Source organism: Meles meles, chromosome 10 (genome assembly GCF_922984935.1).
Source record: "Meles meles chromosome 10, mMelMel3.1 paternal haplotype, whole genome shotgun sequence".
Lineage (NCBI taxonomy): Eukaryota > Metazoa > Chordata > Mammalia > Carnivora > Mustelidae > Meles > Meles meles.
Window position 1 is genome coordinate 87,594,495 of NC_060075.1, and position 16,701 is coordinate 87,611,195.

General features: G+C 39.5%; 1 protein-coding gene across 2 annotated transcripts in view; it reads right to left on the reverse strand.

Annotated features, from left to right (window-relative positions):
• The window catches only part of RELN (reelin), a 510,603-nt gene that overhangs the window by 64,762 nt on the left and 429,140 nt on the right, over positions 1 to 16,701 (reverse strand). For both annotated transcript variants that reach the window (XM_046020402.1, XM_046020401.1), the window contains exons 37-45: positions 16,470 to 16,554; positions 15,451 to 15,633; positions 13,180 to 13,351; positions 12,963 to 13,065; positions 10,614 to 10,843; positions 6,063 to 6,283; positions 4,028 to 4,175; positions 1,431 to 1,689; positions 322 to 571 (exon numbers count right to left, since the gene is read on the reverse strand). In XM_046020402.1, the coding sequence (XP_045876358.1) occupies positions 322 to 571; positions 1,431 to 1,689; positions 4,028 to 4,175; positions 6,063 to 6,283; positions 10,614 to 10,843; positions 12,963 to 13,065; positions 13,180 to 13,351; positions 15,451 to 15,633; positions 16,470 to 16,554 (1,651 nt within the window). The remainder of the gene's footprint in view (positions 1 to 321; positions 572 to 1,430; positions 1,690 to 4,027; positions 4,176 to 6,062; positions 6,284 to 10,613; positions 10,844 to 12,962; positions 13,066 to 13,179; positions 13,352 to 15,450; positions 15,634 to 16,469; positions 16,555 to 16,701) is intronic.

The window sequence follows — 16,701 nt, forward strand, 5'->3', positions numbered from 1 at the left end:
ATGCTGGCATTCTCTATGTGACGAGAGTCCCTAATTCTGCAAGTCTGATAGTAAAAAAACAATCTGGATTTTCCAAAAGAGATAAATGAGGCATTATTCCTTATATGTAAAAAAGTCTTCAAATACATACACTTAAAAATAAGCTCACATTCTGATGCTTTAAAAAAGAGACTTCTAAAACTTGATGTATATACACCATTTTCAAGAACGCGATTATGGTTGGACTGACGCGCCCTTCTGTTTTGCTTATGGACTTGCTGGAGGGGCGATAGATGCCCTTTTATACACGTCTGTCCCTTTCCCTGGAGATGGAATATTTACCGTAACAGGAGTCAGTGACCGAGCAGGAGGCAGCAAAGTCGATCTGTAGGAAGGAATCCTCATTCACAGCAATGTCTGTGGTGACCACGTAGCGGGTGCTGGCCTTTTCGATGAAGACCAGGGCATCACCGGTGGAGCCACACACAGGCATCTTGGTGCCTCCCGGGTGCAGCAGCCATTTCCTACTATCCAGAGTCGTGAAATCATCCTCCAAGACTGTATTGCCAGAGATATTGCCACCGATAAGAATCTGAAATGCATTTTTGAGAAAACAAATTTTCAGTATGGTTTTGAGATATGAGAGAGTTTGGTGTTCTCGTTTGTGTTTACCCGTTGGACTGCTCAACACTGGCGTCGCACGGCGAGCCTCCTGTTGGGGATCTTTCAGAATGCTTTTGTTTATGTGGCCTGCCTCCCCATCTGGCAAGAAGCGTCAGAAAACAAATCGAGATATTGACAAAACCATTCACAGCCTTCGTGGGCCAAACTGTGCCTTTGGAAACTACACGCGCCCAAGTTGGGAAAGCAAAATTTGGCTTATGTGTGATTATGTTCCATGCGAAATTTCTATTTAAGGACAGTTGTATCTTAAGGCATTTCAGTTCCAGGTCTTTGCCTGGATTCTACCGTTTGTTAACAGGTTCTTTTGAGTTCTCTTTCATATGCGGTTTATTATGTATGAAGATCCTTTAGAACTCTCCATAAGGATGTTAGGAAGATTTATTTATTTCTTCTTCAAAGGCTAGGAAAGAGGATTTGGAAATGACTGCATGTGGTACCATGGCTAATTTGCACATTTTCCCTTTCAGAGAATTATAGCCTCACATCACGCTTGATAAAGTCCCTCTACCCATATGGCAGATTTCTCTATGCGCAGGACCTGGGCCTTCTGTTGTGCTGTTTGTTTTTATAGGCTCAGCCAACTGAAGGAAGAGAGAACGAAAGGAAGCTAAGTGGCATATCTAACCTAGCTGTGCGGCCGTGGGCAAGTCCTTCAATGGTGGGTCCCGGGCTCTCTCGGCTGAGCGAGGGGGCTGGACCGAATGCGATCTAGGCCGCACACAGCTCGAGTGCCAACAATTATGATAGTTAATCTTGAATGGACTGACCTGGTCGATAACCCAGGGACTGTAGAAGTGCCCGTTTTCAGACGGCTGCCACCAGCGGAGGCGAGTAGAAGCAGAGCGGGCTTTCAGGGGTATCTCCAGGGCGATGTACCTGCCCACGTTGCTGGAGTTGCTGAAAAGGAACTCTTGAAGGAGACTCCATGACAGGCCACCATTGAGTGAATACTGAAGCAGCACAGGTTGGCTTCTGGGGTCAGGGACACCTTTACCACATCCCAGTCTCATGAAGAACTGCACGAATCTGACAGGAGGAAGATTGACTGTAGACTTTTTTTTTTTTTTTTTTTAAATTTCAGTGACAAATTCATGCTATTTACAAAAGACAAGCCCACAGGGTCATGGCGGGTGGTGGGGGGTGGGGCAGAGGAATGCCTGGCTTTAGCGAATATGATGATTTAATCAATGTCCTGAGCAATCATTTCAAAGTCCGATTTTCCTTTTTAACATGAGGGAGTTAATAAAATGTGAAGTCTGGAAAAAGGCAACTCTGTACCCATTTTCATATTTGGCCCCCTCCACACAGATGAGTCTGAGGGAACTGAGCATTCACCGTCCCCTCTGGTTATCCTGTAAAAAGAAGGAAGGGCTCCAAGACTCTCCAAGCGTGGGGCTGTGTACTGTTATCTATTTAAGATGAACCTGTCCTTAGTCTCTGAAACTGGAAGAATGTTATGAATGTAGTTTACGCCATTAATTGGCAAAACCATCCACCCTCTGGTTTTACCAGCCATTTTTCAGATCTCCCGTTACTGCCTGGGGGAGACACATTTAAATGCAGCAGTTGTAGCGCCTTTTTGTGAAAGGCCAGGCATCTCTTGGAAGAGGTGTGTCAAACTGGGCCTCTTTGCCATCGTTTGTGCCAGGGGCAGGGAAGCATGAGCGTGGGGTGGTGATGGGGGGGCTGTATCAGCCTCTGACTATTGCCGGGTCTGGGATGGATGATACTGGCCATCGAGAACTGTGGCAGCCGGCCAGGGGCAGCCTTCCCAGCTGGCAGGGAGGTGGACAGAGTGGCAGCAACAACCTGGGGTGCCAACGAAAACTAGATCACATGTTATCTTTGGCAGGCAAGCTGCTGGTGCTTGGTCTGGCCTCCGTGCTAGCCGGTAATGCGGAATAAATTTCATGTGTAACCCAACACACACGCCCAATTATGTATGCATGTCAAACACAGGAAGCATATTGGGACTTATAATAAAAGTTATCAGTTCCATATATAAAACCATGCACTCTTCATGGGTTCCTCCCCTCCCCCATCCCATTAACTAGGCATTCATTTATCTTATAACTCTGAGAAAATTGAGATTTTACATGGAGCATTTTGAGGTCAATGTATGCAAATCCTACACAGCATGCTACTGAGATGAGATAAATAATGGAGCTTTTAACATTGGATTAATGAAAAAAAAAATACATAGTTAGTGCCTAGTGGATGTCGATATCTATAAAAACAATAACCATTTACAGAAAAAAATCTTTTGGTCTATTGTCTACTTGTGTCAGGGAATGTTTATTGATTAATTTAGTTATGGATAAATCCACATTAGAATTATTTAGAAAAACCCAGTAATTTCTAAGTTAGAGAACTCTGCAGCCAATGATAAATCTACATTTTATTTATCTACAAGAAATAAAGAGCATCGGATTAAACTATGTGCATTAAAATAAGATGAAGAGAAACAAAATTTTGCTTTCTATCACTGTAAAATTATTATCTCACAGAATTTTTTTTTATGGAGCATGGTCAAATTAATAATTCAATAAATGAACGATTTAGGTGAAAGAGGAGGATACATATGTTAAGATCTATTTTAAGATACTCAGAAATGTTTTAAAAAACCCAAAACACGACTTCTTTGTTCACTTGCAAAAATAGGTCAGGGTTCCATTTTACACATGTTCAGTGGTCTTCTTTATTTTCCTGGCTAAGTTTTTGGCTCGTCAAATGATCAAGGGATACACATCTTGACAGGACATAATCCTCTGAGCCAGTTTAAAATGTTTGTTTCTGAGAGGCTGTGCTCAAATCAGAAAATGAGTGCCTAGAAAGCATGAGCAAATCATTGAAAAGAAATGGTTATTAAGAATAAGACCACACTTCAAATATTCTTAACTTAAATTGCCAATGGACAGAAAATTAGTGGTTGGTAATTTGAGGATGTATTGTATTTCAATTAAGCTTTCTATTAAGCACGTAGATAACTTTCTACATTGTCCAAGTGCCCAGAAAAAGTATTCTCTAGAAGGTGGATAAAAAAGATGCAACATTATTTTCTTGAAGTGAAAGGAAGCTAACTGTTGTCATTTCCTAGACACCACCTTGCAAATATCACCGATCTTATATTAACTTTTGTCTGTTTGGCTATGTTTCATTTCTGATCTAGCTTATTTCACCAAGCTCTCTTGGTTTTAGGATCGGAATTACATGACTTGTGTCTAATGGAGTCTTAGATAAGAGAGAAGCTCAGCATTTCCAGCCGAAGGCCTTGTCCTTGAGATGTTGGCTTCTTTCTGATTTGATTATGTTCTGTTACTGTACATAACAATGTGGTTTCTCAACAGCATCTAAAAACCTTTACCTAGCATGTGATAAATCCAGATCTCTTGTCATCAACATGCGCAAGCCATCTTCATTGAAAAAGAGGTTGTTTCCACTGGAAAGGATTCCACACTTCCGAGAAGGCTTTCCACCACTCATTAATAAGAATCTATCGGATTCTAGCTGACCTGAAAAAGTGGTAAAGGTGATTTACCTATGACCCCAAAGATAGTCATACTCTTTTTTAAAGGAATAAGGTAACTGCTTTGGGCAGTTTTAAAATACAAAGCCATGAATACTGAAGTCACGTATTTTGGGAAAAGAGGTCTCTTCAACAGTTCAGCTTTCTGAATTCTTTAACCTAAGGGGCCACAAGACAGAAGGGGGGTGGGGCTTTTCCCAAGTAGCTATGGTCCAGCCAGATGGTTCCTTCCTCTCAGCTTTCCTACAGTGCAAAAAATGACACTGGCTAGTCAGAGAGTGATTCAGGCCAAAAGTAAGAGAGGGTAATTTACGTAGCATTTCCACTGGCCTCTTCATTCTGTCTTTGCTACTCTGATGACCGTATCTGGCAGGTATTATAAAATATTTTAAAAAACGCAGTTTTAATGGAAGAAATTACAGAGTAATATTTTCTATTAAATAACGTCTTTCAAAACCAGCTCACAAATCTCTCCAGATACTTACCTTAGATCTAGGGTTTTATTGTTCTTTTTTTTTTTTTTATTCTGGTAAGATGCACACAATACAAAATTGGTCATTTTCAACATTTTAAAGTGAACAACTTGGTAGGATTTAGTACATTCACCTTCATGCTGTGCAACCATCACCACTACCTAGTTCTAGAAGCTTTTCATCACCCATGAGGGAAACCTTATACCCATTAAGCGGTCACTCCTCTTCTCCCTCTCACCCAGCCCCAGGCAACTGCTGATCTGCCTTCTGTCTCTATGGATTTGCCTACTTTGGATGTTCTATGATCGTATGACATTTAGCCTTTTGTGTCTGACTTCTTTCACTTGGCATGTTTTCAAGGTTCATCTGCGTTGTCGCATGAATCACGATTTCATTCCTTCTTATGGCTGCATCACCCTCCACTGTGTTGATACACCTAAATCTAATATTAAATTGTACCTCGAAACCATAAATCTACTGTAACAATTTTATAAACAACTTGGGAAAAAGAAAGAAAAAGAAAGAGAAAAAGAAAAAAAATCTTTTTGGGAAAAAGAAAGAAATCTTTTGATCCCACTATCCTAACATGCAGAGTTATTACAGTTGTTTAAGACTTTCTCTTTTTTTTAATTTTTAATTTTTTTACAAACATATAATGTATTTTTATCCCCAGGGGTACAGGTCTGTGAATCGCCAGGTTTACACACTTCACAGCACTCACCATAGCACATACCCTCCCCGATGTCCACAACCCCCCTCCCCCTCTCCCAACCCCCCCTCCCCCCCAGCAACCCCCAGTTTGTTTTGTGAGATTAAGAGTCACTTATGGTTTGTCTCCCTCCCAATCCCATCTTATTTCCTTTATTCTTCTCCCATCCCCCAACCCCTCATGTTGCATCTCCACTTCCTCATATCAGGGCGATCATATGATAGTTGTAAGACTTTCTCTTATGAGAACAGTTTCCCATTGTTTTATCAGAGTACATATCCAAGCACATTTTTCTATAACATCATCAGACATAATGATGTGAGATTCTAGATATAAAACTGAGGTACAGAAAGTGATGAGAGGCTGCTCAATGAGCTGATGATGAGTGACTCTCTAAGATTAACCCGCTAGAGATAGTTTCTAAAATTATCATCAATCAGCGATTCCATGTGATAGAAAAAGTGGTGAAAACGCTTTAGTTCTCTCAAGCATGGCCTGGCTCATTCTCACTGTATTGCTTTGAACACAGAACCCCATATAATACAAACTAAATGAAGCCATGGGTGGTCCCAGTTGTAAGGCTAAATAATGAAATGTTAGGGTGGGATTCGTGATTACTTCTGTATTACAAATTACATTTAATACGTAAGTTCTTTCACAAAGCTACCTAGGATTTATTTCAAAAGATTACCTTCAAAATCATCCTTGAGAAAATCAGGATTTTTGGTGCTTATTTTACAGGTGGGACCTGAGTAACCGGGATCGCATATACACTTGGTTCCGTTGATACAACTCCCATGTCCGCTGCACATCTCTTCACATTGGGGACCAATATAGACGTTATCAATGGCCCATGTCACTGGCTGAGAGCCAGCGGGGTAAAATCCTTGGTACCATCTGAAACGCACGGATCTGGGAAGGAGGCACAAGGCTTTTAAAATCGAATCAACAGAACAACATAGCTTCAAAGTAAGGCCATCCGATCAAGGAGCAGTGGGCAGTTACTACCTCTGCACCACACTCAAGAAGTAGAAAACACAATTTGACATTTCAAGAACACAGACTCTGTTCCTCAATCTCCAAGATAATTGCCAGTTTATGTTCCTGTTTCCCGTAAGCCCTTCCCAATCCTATCATTGGGTCAAATTCCACCTGACACTCCACCTTTTTCAATATTGACTTCTTTAGTGATGCTTCCTCCATTCTGACTATCTACACCCTGCATAACTCATTTTTTATTCATAAATTGAGGTACAATTCACGTTACTCAAAAATAACCATTAGCCACTTAAAGAGTACAATGGGGTGGCAGTCATCCCATTCAGTGTTTAGCTAACCACCACCTCACTCAAGTTCCAAGACATTTTCGTCACCCCAAAAGGAAACCTTGTGTCTATTAAGCAGTTACTCCCCATACCATCCTAGTTCCAGCCCTCAACAACTATGAATTAATTTTATTTCCAAGTATATTGCCCTATCATCTTGTTGATGACAGCTTCTTGAAAATAATCTACATATTTAAGTAGTCATCCAAAAAATTTTAGTATATTTTATCAGACACAAAACTCAATTCAAAGAAGACAGATTTAGTTTTGAGGGGATGGATACAGAGATGGCATGCACATTCATTTTTGCACCTTATCAATGTGTCCCATTTTCAGTGATCATAGAAACCAAATTCAGAATAATTTTTTGAGAAATACAAATTAGGAGTCCTTTTGGAATTATTTACTAGGTTTCTAAAGCTTAGTAGATAGTAAAACAGAGGGAGTCAAGTTCCCACATATAATTTTAACCCTAATTTCATTGTTTATCTCAAGACTCCGACCATACTGAGCTGCTCCCCAAATGCCAGTTCATAATTACATTTTATTTTCAAATACTTGTCAGAGTTTAGTCTTGGCAAGAAGCACTTTCTACCCTTTGAACTTTCAGACTGCTGAGCTGAGGGAAATGGCTAGAGTTTTCCTTTGAACAAAAGCCTACATGGATTTTTTTGAACTTCTTATTTATTCAAATGTTCTGAATACAAATGAACCACATTGGTTGGATATTTATTATTGTTCACCTGTCTTGACACAGAAACCGCAAGCACTATGATAAATGGGCTGAAGGGTCTGGTTTCACTGCACTTCCCTTCTGCTGAAATCTTATTTTGAAAATTTCTCACTGCCACCCTCCCTGGTGAGTGTCAGCGTCTGTTCTCCCAAGCCAGTTGTATTCAAAAGGATCTGTTTTTTAAACACAGACTTAAAATTTCAAGCACACAACAGTGCTTTCTTTAGACAGAGGTTTTGGTTGGCTCATTATGAAACTGTATAAAGCAAAAGCAATTAGGAAGTTGTACAGACAAAAAGACTCCTAGACAAAAAGGACACAAGGTGATGTGAATAAAACTCAATGGAAGCTCAATACTTCATGCTTCAAATGTGACTTGACTAGATGTGGAGGCACATATGGTCAGTTTCGCACCTGAAAACATTTCTGATGCTTTTTTGGTACCCGGCGTCCAATAACTGCACAGAAAAGGGTAATTTAAACATGGTTATATATATATTTTTAGCATCTAGCTTGTACTGTCAGTATGAGCCATGTTGAATACAAACCAAGCAATGGTTCACTGAGTTGGAGAAAATTTAACTTTTGCCTTCCAGCAATTCATGCCTGTGTGGGTTTTAAGAAGTGCTAATTCTCTTCCTGAAACAAGGACCAGACAACACTATTAAGGCAAATTCTTCTCTTCGCAGAAATGGTTGAAGGCAGCTGGGAAGGTAGTTTTATACCATTCTCAGAGAGGACATGCCTCAGCAACAGATTTCTTTTTGTAGAAATAAAAATGACAACACAATGGCCTAAGTTCTGTACCTTTGTCATTAGAAGAGTTATATTTTAAACTGACACTCAATGTGGGTGAAAGTACATGCATTTCAAATGTTCAAATTATCTTGCCTTATGATTTCTCTCATTCAGATTTCCAAATGGTATTTCCTAGTGCATCAGCACTGCCCCGTGGACATCACCAGTTCTAAGTGAGGTGGTTTTCACGACACTGTAGCAACTGTCCTGTGACTTTAACCCATATTTTTAAAAGAAGACTGTTGCTATGTGGGAAAGTGCCGAGGCAAGTCTCAGTTGTTAAAACAGTGTAAACTCATGGCCTCTACCCTATCTTTAGGGTGGTCTGCTATTTAATCCAATTCTTAGCTAAGCAACAGCAGGAAATGAGAGGTCCATTAAAGAGAAAATTTGGAGCTTTTCAACAACAACCATAATGGTCACGATCTTGGTCATAGGTGCCTGCTTGATTGGCTAGCAGGCCTTTCCCTGCCTACACTGCCCGTAAGTATGGATTTTGGGCAGCTGGGCTTCTGTTGCATAGCTTAGCTTTCTGGATATAGCTGATGGATTCAGATTGTCTTTTCTAGAAATGTGGAACTAAGAGTTCCAGCACATGAGGGTGGTCGTTTGCTGAATGATGTTAAAGTCAGCATGATAAAAATGAGGATCACACACTCCTTTTGCTGAGGTCCTCACACTTTCGGAGTGGGGGGGGGGGTCCCTGAAATTCTCCAGTATGCTTCTAGTAAATTCTTCCACTGTTTTGGTATGCCCCTTTATATTTCCTGCAACATAGGAGCTTAAATAATACAACTGATTTTGGATAAAAAGTTTTTCCTGACTCTTTCTCCCTGCCTTCTTCTTCTACAGACAATCCTCCCCACCCCCAGCAATAACAGCTTTCTGGTTGTGCCTGCTTTATCTTCTAGAGAACTGTGAGGACATTCTGCTTATTAGTGCTCATTTTTTTTTTTTTTAGTTGGATTTTCCATTGAGATCATATGATGGTGTAATAGCAAGAATTAGTAAATGAGGGGCGCCTGGGTGGCTCAGTGGATTAAGCCGCTGCCTTCGGCTCAGGTCATGATCTCGGGGTCCTGGGATCGAGCCCCGCATCGGGCTCTCTGCTCCGCGGGGAGCCTGCTTCCTCCTCTCTCTCTGCCTGCCTCTCTGCCTACTTGGGATCTCTCTCTCTGTCAAATAAATAAATAAAATCTTTAAAAAAAAAAGAATTAGTAAATGACATCCTTGACAGCTCAAAATATTAAAGTTCTCAGCGATCAAATTATAAAAATTATGCTGATGATATGATGAGAAGCAAATGGATTTATGTTCAAAGAGAACACAGACGTGAAAATTCACTTTCACCCTTTTGGAAAAGTACTAGGTATTAGTCGTTTTGCTTGAAGACCCAAGACTTCTAATTATGCTCAGTTTCACATAAGGAATATAAGTCTATTTCCATCTTGAAAGTATATTAGTACTTTCTTCTTTTCTTGACATACCCTGAAAGAACAAGTTCTTTCTTCTGAGAGAAAAGACAAATTCTGAGGCAGCCTGCTTTGTTGACTTCCTCTCTTTGTTCACTTACATTATTAGGTTGAGTTTTTGAACTATTCATTTCATTTCTATTAGAATTGAAGCCCTTTATCACCAAATAGCCTTTCAACAGAAGAGTCAAATATACGGAGCAAGTAGGGCACCTGGGTGGCTCAGTGGGTTAAAGCCTCTGCCTTCGGCTCAGGTCATGGTCCCAGGGTCCTGGGATCGAGCCCCGCATCGGGCTCTCTGCTCAGCAGGGAGCCTGCTTCCCCTCTTTCTGGTTCTGCTTGCCTCTCTGCCTACTTGTGATCTCTGTCTGTCCAATAAATAAATAAAAATATTAAAAAATATGGAACAAGAATGCTTAGAGAGGTTGGAAAAGCAGAAATGCCTTGGGGGTGGGGAATGGAACAATTATTTATTTTTTTTATGAGGCACCTAGAATATTCCGTGGGCTTCCATCCTCCCGCTGTGCCCTCTCTCTCCATAAGAAACACAGGTAGATGTCTGAAAGTCATAAAGTTCTCACTGTATTTATATTGGGAGGTGGGGGCAGGTGCTGTGGGGAATTACAACATTAGGAGAAAACCATACTTCTGTCGCTTCCTCATGGATCTAAGAAAGATCCGTGGGGGATACGAACCACTACAGAGTGCAGCCCATGATGTACTCTTTGAAATCTATCTTCAAACTCTTGAGTAGTGTGTCAGCTCAGAGTCCCACGTTTGGAGTAACCACTGGTGTGCTGATGTGGAGAACTAGTGGGAAGTTGCCCCCCCACCCCGAGTGGCCAGCCAGTGGTGACATCAGGGAGAATGCTGTCATTGGAGAAAGATGGCGGTGTGAAGCAGCAGGTCCTTACCCGCAAAGGTGCAGCTTCCCGAAGTGCACGACCTCCCTTCTCCAGCCCTGGGTGGTCCCGGCGTAGTAGGTGCTGCTCGGGTGGTGCTCGGTGGAGCACAGGGAGCTGACGTGGCTGCTGCTGTGGTAGCAGAGGGGGAGCAGCGGGTGCCAGGTCGCCCCAAAGTCCCTTGAGAACTCCAGTCTGACTGGATTGGTAGAGGAGCTATCCGTGGAGCAGCCCACGTTGATCTTGGGGAAGAAGGGGAAAAAAAGATACAAATTACTTCAGAGCAAGAGGCCTTGAAATGATTCACCATTTCATTATTTTCTCGAGAGTCCATTTTCCTGGGAACTGTCTTGCTGAAATATTTAACACTGTAAAATTCTGTTTTGCCTAACTGAGTAATATCATATATTACCTTCAAATAATAATTTTTTCATAAAGAACCTCAAAGGGCCTCATAAAAAATGTATTTTTCCTCATTTTATAAAAAGCTGGGAAGTGGGTAAGGCAGAGGCTGGCACGGATTCCAAATTGTACCTCTGGCCTACTTTAAAGCCAAGCCAAGCAAACTGTGATGAAAAGACTGTTTCCTGACTTCTAACCATTAGTCTTTTTTCAGTCTGCTAGATAGGAAGACCTTCTGTTTTCCTTCTTGTGACACCTTCCAAATGATCCTCAAAGTTCTGCACGTGAAAAAAACCTCAAGATGTATTCAACAAAACACAATTATTGTCCCTCTTTGCCCTGCACAGGGAGAGCGTGTTCAGAAAGACCATAGCCGTTAGAGAAATAACCACTTCGTTCTTTTCTCCATGCTTCAAGTAAATAAATTAAACTTAAATAAATAAATGCATGTAATTCTTCCTATGCAGTTTTCCCCTCTTGCAGTTGAGATTACTATTTTCTTGCTGTTGTAGCACCTGGATATATTTATATTTATAATTTCTGTTGTTGAACTTACTCCTTGTACCTTTTGAAAACTATCCACATTAGACAAACTTTTCAAATATAGGCATTTGTTTCTACCCAAGTCCTTCTGATAACAGAACAGGGCCACAGGTGCAATTTTTTTATTAACATTTAAAGCACATATTTAGAAAATATAATAGAAAGAACTTAAAATAAAACTAGAAAACATAACAGAAAGTTTAAAATAGATACAGAATAATTTCTCTATGAAAGTGCCATTTGGTTTCTTACTTTTTTTTTTACGATTTTATTTATTTATTTGACAGAGAAAGACACAGCGAGAGAGAGAACACAAGCAGGGGAAGTGAGAGAGGGAGAAGCAGGCTTCCCGCTGAGCAAGGAGCCCAATGCATGGACCCTGGGATCATGACCTGAGCTGAAGGCAGAAGCTTAACTACTGAGCCATCCAGGTGCCCCATGGTCTCTGACTTTTGAGATGCAAGAGACAACTCTAATTTAGAGGCTATCGAGAGTTAATCTAAAACAAATATTCAAAATCTTGTTGATCCAGTCAGGTACTATTATAAGCCCTCCCAAGGGTAGCTAGAGATTTTAGCTAGGAAACAAGCATTTTTGAAATTTGGTACTATTGGTTCTGCTGATTTTATCTAAGTTTTTGAAATACATACAAGTTTTTCTTTATACATTATTTTTTTTTTAATTTATTTATTTTTATTTGCTTATTTACAGCATAACAGTGTTCATTGTTCTGGCATCACACCCAGTGCTCCATGCAGTATGTGCCCTCCCTATTACCCACCACCTGGTTCCTCAACCTCCCACCACACCCCACCCCCTCCCGCCGCCCCTTCATAACCCTCTGGTTGTTTTTCAGAGTCCACAGTCTCTCATGGTTCATCTCCCCTTCCAGTTTCCCTCAACTCCCTCTTTATACATTATTAATTTGCTCTCTTCCAAATTATAAGGAGTCCATGAATATTAATGAAATACACAAAAATTATAAAAATAGTGTAGTGTTGTTTTATCTGTAAAATTCATGGCACCATGATAAATATTATATAAATATATCAGCCTGGTATAAGAGTAGTTACATTGACTGAGTCTTAAGTAACACATAAAAATTGTGAAAATAATCACACTAGAATAGTATGGCCTTTTTTGTTTTTATAATGTTTAACATAATTTATTTCAGCAACTTCCCACTGTAGTAGGTAGGAAGATTATATCATAAGTAATGGACAAAAATTCAGAAATAAGCCTTAGTAGGACAATTGGTTCTGCTAATAAAAATGAATTATGATGTAAAACCTCTTTTGTCCTTGTACAAAAAGGAAAGTCATAACGCAGGAAAACTACCTGAGATTTTCCTTCTCTTTCCTGGCTTTTTGTTCAAGATAAAATTTAAAGCATTTCTGATAGAACAAAGTCAAGTACCTCAAACTGTATGATGGTGTTCTCATTCACATCCAGGTCGCGAGTGGTGATGGAATGCTCACCAACCTCATTGGAAACAAACACCATAGCTGAATCTTCCTCACTGTTATGGAAGAAAACAAGAAGAAATCCGTTTGGGCAAAAGTTCATTGTGATTTGTATATAGCAAGCAAAATTTATATAGAGTTTTGTTTCAGAGTCTTAATGAAAGACTTACGGTGCTCCTTTTGAAGAATACGGGCAATAAAGACCAATGTTACCACCAGGATAGAAAAACCAATTGTCTTCTCTGGGTCCAAAGTCAAATGTATCCAGAAGCATCAGAGGGTTGTTGAGATTGTTCCCATCAATAATGAAGTCATCAACAATCCAGATTTCTTCTTTCTTACCTAAAGCATTTTTGGATTAAAAAAAAAGTTTTTCTAATGGTGAAAACCGGAGGGACATTTTTGCTCTTTGGAAGAAAGTAAAGGACAGAAGGGAATCAGTAACAACAGGTTAAATATATGCTTTCTGGACAAAGAAATACAAGCTCTACAACACGTCTTTATAGCGATTTGAGTATGGAAAAATTAAGCTGTCAATCACATTAAGTTGACAGAGCAAGGAACAGCCTTACTGATTTCAGAAAGCTGAGACGGTTTGAGAAACTGTGCTCCCCTTCCAGTCAGTGCTGTGGTGCTAGAGACTGTATTGACAAGAATGGGATTTATGTTTTCATGGTTTAGGAGAATCTGTAAGATATCTGAATCTGTGAGCACAGGGGTCAAGCCTGCAGATTTAAAACTGAGGTACACTAGTCGATTTGAGGAGCCTCTTACTACCTGTTAGAGTCAACTCATGACTGAGCATCATGCTATGGTCAGGCCAAAGTGTTGTGGTCATGAAAACACTGGTCTGATGCATAATTTTATCTAATTGTTAAAACTACACAGAAGAAAATACTCTGTGTTATATACTTTTTAATGCTTTTCGAAAGTTTTATGCTTAAAGATATGTGGGACTATCTTAAAAAACTAGTAAAATCACTCCTTGGGCTGTCATAGAATTTGATTCAGCAACCCAGCCTGGGTGTTGAAGGCAGGTACCTACTTTGCAAGGAGGACGGCAAACCCAGGCTGCTTTTGCAAAGCACTGTTTGGACTCAGGGAAACAAGGAGGCAAGATCATGCCAAGCAGAACCATCAAGATTCCTCAAGAATGCTTCTTTATTGATTTCTACATTGATTACAATTCTTAGAATATATATATGTATATATATACACATAATCTGTAAACAGGAGCCTGTAGAAATAACCTGATGATTTAAATGAAGTTGCATGTCTCTCTCTCTCTTTCTCTCTCTTCTCATCCTATCACTTTTCTAATTCTAGCAGCTTTCTTCTCTTTTCTTGTTTTGGAAGCAGCTGGTGAAAATGATAAAGAAAAACCAGGTAAGCATTCCAACCATAACATGAAGACAATGATTCTCTGGATTGTGAAACTTGGTAGTATTTATTTATTCATATTTATTTGGTGATTATAAAAGATTATTTCTTTCTGTTTATAATAAGTTAAAATTATTTTTGGCTTACTAGTTATGAAGTAAATATTCAGGTTAAACTTTAGAGCTAGTGGTACGTTTTTCTTATTCATTTCTGTGTTACCTCTGCAAAGAATCTGCTTAATGGGATATCTTTATGCTTACTCAGGCCATTAAATGCATGATTTGGTAGAGTCTGGTCCTTTATAATCGGCAGTTAATAGAAATATTGGAAGCAATAAAACATTACAAATTTGTAAAATCATTTTCTGTAACCATCTGGAAATGCTGTTAAATTATACATTCACTTTAACTTATCACGGAAGCGGGGGTATGTGATAAGAATATTTTATCTAAGGCCCATTCTGCTTGGTGTGAGTCCCTGTCACTTTGTCATAGTATTCTGCTGCAATGTTGTTCTGTCTCACTAATGAAATGCCACACTCAGAAGAACTATTTATTCCTAAATGAATTCAGCAGAAATATAGTTACAATTGATGAGTGATTAGTGATAATGCTGAATTTTTTTTTTTTAAACTGTATTTATTTATTTAAGAGAGTGTACTCCTGAGAAGGGCGGAGGGGCAGAGGGAGAAGCAGGCTCCCCGATGAGTCTGGAGCCCTACATGGGACTTGATCCCACGATCCTTGGATCATGACCTGAGTCGAGGGCAGATGCTTAACCCACTGAGCCACCCAGGTGCCACACTGTTCAACTGTTTTTTAAAAACCTTAGCTCTGTAAGTGGCTTTAGCTATATTTACATCATCAAGAGAACTTACGAGACAAGTACAAAGAGACGCTAGAGATACATAAAGTTAAATATTCATTGAGACTCCTTTAGGTAAAATGTGTGTCACAGACAATGAAACTTCCCAGTTGACAAACCCTCCCTCCACATCTTAGAAACTAAACATGTTAAAAAGCCAGTCAGTTTGGATCACAGGAGAACAAGTGCCTTCTTACCATTATTATAAGGTTGCCAGAGTCTGAACCTTGTAGCGTTGGTCTGGGCAGTATACGGCAAGGGAACATTAATGAAAAGTATGTTGGTCGTTTGAGGGAAGTAAAATTCATCCATCAAGTGCCAAGTAATTCCCCCATTGATGGAGAATTGTAGTAGAATAGAGTGAGACCTCTCTGGGGTACCTAGAGAGAAGACACCACAGGCATAAAACATACTGTGAGAAAAGTAGGGACATGGTATATTCTAAGACTATCCTTTTGGCATTGATGCGTAAGCTGACTTATATTTCCGTAAGGGCTTTAGAGTCCAAATGCTTCGGAGGCAACTTTAAGCAAGTCAGGTGGGGCTTTCTGTATGACTGTATCTCAAAACACACACCAGAACTCAGATTTTCACGCAACAGTATCTCCCTCTCTTTCTCAGATATGAATACATATCTTTCGGTATTTCATTTAGGAAATCTTACATCAGAGAATTTTGCTTCTACGGGCATCACGATTTTATAAACGGTCAAACATTTTAAATCTCAGGATACAAATAAAAATTTTCTTGCAAGCTTATTATATCCTTAGAACATTATTTGTCAAGGAAATGATTTAGTTAATACGAAAGGTTATAATGGCAAAGAGTTGTCTTTTGGGGGTTCACATCTATAAAAAAAAATCTAAAATGTCCCTAAGTTAAATTTTTAAAATTTAAAGTTCTTACACCTAGGAAGTAGTGGTGAAAAAAAAGACTCAGGGACATAATGATAAATGTAGCTACCATAGAATTAGTATGATTACTACAGCTATATGAAATTTTTGCAAAATCAGTTGTTACCTTACCCTTACATTAAGATGAACTTATATCATAGAAGCACATCTACATTTGTTTACTCAAATTTATGTCAGTTCTCCCATGCAACAGAATTTATGGGCCTCAAATCCATCGTTTCTTTGTGGGGGAGGAATTGTGTAAGGCAAGGGAGAGTTCTTTTGAAGGGAAATAATGAATTCTACCCATATAAATGACTTACCTTTTGCTATAAATCTAAGTGAAAACTGGACATACATAGTATTGGTACAGTCTAGATCTCTTGAAATAAGCATCCTCAGTCCTTCCTGAAAACACAAACATATAAATTAAACAATCTTATTTCATCTGCAAAATTATTTTCTTTTGACTTTTATACACCTCACTTGCATTAGCTAAGTAATAGATACAAACATGTGATGATTCAGAAGCAATGCTGGGTCCAGTTGAAAAGG